The sequence below is a fragment of the Haliotis rufescens genome, unplaced genomic scaffold, assembly GCF_023055435.1.
Source record: "Haliotis rufescens isolate VD_foot unplaced genomic scaffold, xgHalRufe1.0.p SCAF_8, whole genome shotgun sequence".
Taxonomy (NCBI): Eukaryota; Metazoa; Mollusca; class Gastropoda; order Lepetellida; family Haliotidae; genus Haliotis; species Haliotis rufescens.
Window position 1 is genome coordinate 39,845,250 of NW_025964372.1, and position 5,109 is coordinate 39,850,358.

Consider the following 5,109-nt stretch of genomic DNA (forward strand, 5'->3'; position numbering starts at 1 on the left):
TTAAGTCGAAAATACAAGGGGTAATGAACCGGGTGTTAGGTAGGGAGAATTTACGTTTTAAGGTTTTACATTTGTAGTGAAATAATTTAATTTTCCGATAGGCAACTACACAGACAGTATATAATAAATAAGATATTCTTTGTGTCGAGTAAAATATCATGTTTCTCTCATCTCGTGAAGGAAATATTTTCACTCATGGCTACAACTCTCGTGAACATATCTTCTTTCGAGATAGATCCACTAAAGTTTACAACAACTTTATCGTCAGTTTAATCAGTAAATGAGAATATCTGTAGAAGTTAGAACAAGTATAAATACGGACGACATACAGTCACAAATCATTCTGTGTCTGTCTAATAAACTGACAGTTTATTCACTCAGGTCTTGTGTTGTTGTGTGGTATGGTCTTGTACAGCGGTACCTCTGCTAAGCCAGTTGACATCCCTCACTCTCGCGTTTTAATAGAAGAAGCAGAAGAAAAAGAAGAAGAAGATTTTTATGTAAACAGTCACGCTTTGTACAGCATAAACGTTGCTACGTAGTGCGCAGAGTTATATTGAAACCTCTGCAGTGTGATCCATGAGACACTATAATCATTTAAAAGCGTAAAACATTTGTAGATTAAAACAAAACACCATAAGTTAGAAATAATAATAATAAATAAAAAATAAACATTTGGAAAGATCACTGTGAAATTCTGGAGTACTTTAAACAAAACATAAACATTTCAAAAGTCACGTGGAGCAAAATTAAGGCAATCAACACACATCCATAAAATAGACAACCACACAGATCAACTATGTAGAAGATACGCTGTTCGAGTGTTTTAAAGCCGTACGAAGTGAAAACATTCCATTAAGTGTAAGTATTATTGCAGTACGTTATTATTTCTAGAGAATAAAATCCAGAGCTTTGTCGAGGATCGTCAAACATAAATACATCACACAACCACCTTAAGCAACGCACCTGTTACATTACAAGAGCAAGCAAACACTCTCCAAAATAAAACCACGTCGTCTACTCCAGGAGCAGGCGTTATGATTTATTACATACTTCAGTGTGAAAGACTGAGTTTTCTGCCACGCCACTCGGAAAAAATAGCTCCTTTGCCCCCGTCACTCGAGGAGAGAGGGATGATATGTCACCCGACACATGAAGTAGACTCTGTATACCTCCTGCTTAACAAACTCTAGACACAGGACAAAAAAATACTTGATCTCTTCAACGCAATCTGTGACACGCACGTCTACCTACGACATTGACTTATCTTACCACCAAGACACAGCTAATCTCATACGTGCATACCAGAGCGGGTACTTGATATACAGAACCACCAGCCCCCACACAGCATAGAGGGATAGATAACATACCACTGTAACAATACTTGACACGCATTCTAAAGTGCAAAGATCAGTACAAACGTAACTGATATTATATGTTGACAGTTTGAATACATTAAGGAGCATGTGCTTGTGGGCATGTCAAGTTTGATAACTGTATTACCATCGCCCTGTCTTGTACAATCCCCTGTTATCTGATCACACGCTACACAGCCCCCACTACATCTGTGTTGACACTGACTCCCGTAAGCCCCGTCCTTACACCCACGACTACAGCGACCATCTTCCTCACACACATCATCCACACACGACCCACTACAACGAGCAGTGCAGTTAGTGCCATGATACCCTCGTGAACAGTTGATGCATGGTCCATTGCCACATACGTCACATCTCTCCCCGAACCATCCATCAATACATGCTGAACATCTGCCATGGTGGTCACACACATTGTTTCTACAACGCAGACAGTTCTTGTGACAATGTTTCCCATAGTACCCTTGTACGCAGCCCTCCACACACGATCCATCATGGCCGTAACACAGGGAAGACTTGCAGGTGGTACTGCACGGCGTGTGACACCGCGGACCGTGCCACCCAGTCACACATCCTTCCTGGCAGGCTGCAGTAATTCGGTTACAATGTCTTTGTCCATCTCGTCCCTTGTAGCACTTCTCAGGACACGTTTTGTTGCAGTGATGGCCATGATAACCAGGCTGACACTGTTCACATATTCCAGTCTGTCTGTCACAGCCAGTGGTCCAGCAATGTTCACATCTCTCCTCACACGTCTGTCCATAGAAGCCTGCTTCACATCCATGTAGGCAGTAGCCGGTATTGCTGCATCCTCCCATCAGACAGTTGTCACAGGTTGTGTTACAGAAGTCTCCTGTCCATCTTCTCTCACACCCAGCCAGACACTGTCCTGTATGCTGGTGACAGACTGACCCCTTGCAGTTAGACGGACATCGTTCATCACAGTGTACTCCAGTCCGTCCTCCATCACAAGATTCAGAACAAGCACCTGTGTGTCTGTCACAGTAGACAGCGCCATCTACCCTACTGCTGGTACATCGTCGTGGACAGGGTGTGTCACAGTGTCGTCCATAGAACCCTGGAGTACATTTGGAGCATTCCCCAGTGTGTCTGTCACATCCGTCTGTGTGACAACTTCCTTGGCATGGAGAGCTGCAGTTTGATCCGTGACACCCGATGGTACATGACTGACATCTAAGCCGACCATTTCCATGTCTACAACTACTTGTATGACATATGTAGTTACTCGGGGGCACTGAAAATATACATTTTTATGGTTATTGTATGGTAAAGTATCAGATAAAACATAAGTGATATTTAAGAAACGATATAAAAACCTTAAAATAGATTCCACAAATTATATCTCAGTTTTTACGTTTTAAAACTGTGATCAATTGTATGGTAAATTCGAAGTATCGGGTAAAAAATAAGTGATATGTTGTTTAAGAAGCGATATGAAAATCCTGAAAGTAGATTCCACAAATCATATCTCATTTCATCACTTATATACATACTTACCAAATGAGTCTGTGAGCGCCAGCAGGGACATCCCCCCAACCCATAGGATCTCTCCCATCTTCATGGTCCCAAGAGGCAAGCAGTTCGTCCTGACTGATGAAAACATATATAAGGATAGGACGATGACCGCATAAGTTAAAGGTTTAGCCGTGCGGCAAGTCTTATATTTCCTCCTTAACACTGGGGTAACCTCCCAAAACCCCTACATCCCATTTCCCCTACAGCTTAAGACAACAAAGTTCACGGTCCATGGCACTGCTAATCCCTAGTCTGTTACCTATTTCATACAATGGAACAACCCAAGAAACCCGAATAGATTGAGATAAATATTTAATTACGATTACGATATTATTCAAAATTCATAATACATTATAATAAAATGTTCATTTTTCACAATTCATAATACATTATGATAAAATGTTCATTTTCAAAAGTCATAATACATTATAACAAAATGTTCATTTTTCATCTCAACTGTAAATCGTCTCATCTCAGTTTCTCAGTGTAACAAGCGTATAGTTGACAAAGTCATCTATATCCCCCGCTCATTTTAACACGTTATGGTCCCAAACCAGGTAACTGACCCAACATTTCTCTTAGCCCATGTCAAAATAGCTGCAATGGAAATTCTAAAATAAACATTTCTAAAACTCCTTAATATCAAATGGCACTAGTTCAGTATGCGCTTTATATATAGACATGCAATATTTGGCAAGGAAATATTTAACAGTTTATTTGTTATACTACTTAAGTAAACCAATCCTATATTAAAACTTAAATCCAACTTGTTGTCATGGAAACATAAACAATAAAAATTTCTAAATGTTATATATATCAAAAGGCACCAGTTCAGTAGACCTGCAAAGTTTTGTAAGAAAGTATTTAACGGTTTTTGAGTTACACTCTGGAAACGAACACCCTCCCTGTAGAACCTAAGTCCAACTTATTGCCATGGAAACGTGAAAAATAATTTTCAGCATGAGCCTGATGGACATGCAAAGTTTCGTAGAGAAATATTTAACGGTTTCTGAGTTATGCTCCGGAAACGATTTCGGCACGCACGCACGCACGCACACACGCACGCACGCACGGACGGAACCCATTTCTATATCCCCCGCCAACTTCGTTGGGGCGGGGGATAATAATTGTTTCTTCCTATTGTTATTTTTGTAATTTCTAAAAATTGTCTTCTCATCAAACAGGCATCTTTCATTACACTTACATTAATTCTTTTTTTTTTAAACTTCCCTTTAAGTCCCCTTATCCCCTAAAGCTCTACCCCTTTCATTTCTACTACCTCTACTCCAGACCTTAATCTCTCCTTTAGGTGAGTTCATAATGCCAGACAGGTAAATGCCGCGTGTTGTTTTAACTAATTGTAGGGGAACTGGGTTGTAGGGGAAATGGGATGTAGGGGTTTTGGGAGATAACCAACACGGGCATCGTCATAAATAACACCTAAGCACATATGTCGTAATAAACCATGCCGACTAAGGGACCGACCTTGAGTAGGTTTGGAGTGGGGACTAATAGTGTGTTCAGCTGCAAAACCAGAACGTCTTTTTATATTAAAACTAAGAGCCTAAATGTCTTTCTAAAAGTCACCTTGCAACAACGTATTTTTGTGGCAGACAATTTCCTTCTTTAGAAGAGTCAGAAACATAAAAAAGATTTCAATTTTTTTAAAGGGACATTTATTATTTTTCGATAAAATCCCAGGCTTGCGCATGGTATGATGGATTCGATAGTCACAGACAACTGGGCTTATTATTCAGTGACCGCAAGCATTCTAGCCTGAAGTACCCCAGGAGTGCTAACTCATTTACTGAATCAACTGGGAAATCGGTCTGCTACAAATGATGGTCTTCAACCAATACACTTACTACTTTATATAATTACCTTTGCATCCGATAAAAACACTCATAAGTACCTACCTTTCAGAGTCATAACGCGATACGACGTAATCTGACAGTCAAGTGCGCCCAACTGTACTCCTACCTGCGACTTTATATACATCCCCTTATGTCCCTTATGTCACACGGCATCTTAGTATAGACACCGTTAAGTGTTTTTGAATGTGTAAATAGTGGTTGTTACTGTTAGACCGAAATAAGACGAGGCGATATTTGGTGGCAGAGAATCCCTTCCACGTTGCACGCTGTCTTGGTATAGACGTGTGTTGGAATTTGTAAATAGTGATTGTACTGTTATAATC

The 5,109-nt window shown here is 40.2% G+C and overlaps 1 protein-coding gene across 1 annotated transcript; it reads right to left on the reverse strand.

Moving 5' to 3' along the window:
* Positions 1-479: 479 nt before the first annotated feature.
* LOC124129861 (scavenger receptor class F member 2-like) lies at positions 480-4,896 on the reverse strand. The gene is made up of 3 exons (XM_048389348.1): positions 4,829-4,896; positions 2,895-2,987; positions 480-2,631 (listed from the first exon to the last, which is right to left on the reverse strand). Exons 1-3 carry the CDS (start codon positions 4,839-4,841, stop codon positions 1,397-1,399), a joined length of 1,341 nt encoding a protein of 446 aa, XP_048245305.1. The 5' UTR covers positions 4,842-4,896; the 3' UTR covers positions 480-1,396.
* Positions 4,897-5,109: the final 213 nt, after the last annotated feature.

Excerpts from the sequence above, each read along its gene's own strand:
- LOC124129861 (XM_048389348.1), bottom strand. Across the intron at positions 2,632-2,894 it reads GGCGCTCACAGACTCATTTG|TGCCCCCGAGTAACTACATA; the intron begins GTAAGTATGTAT and ends GTATATTTTCAG.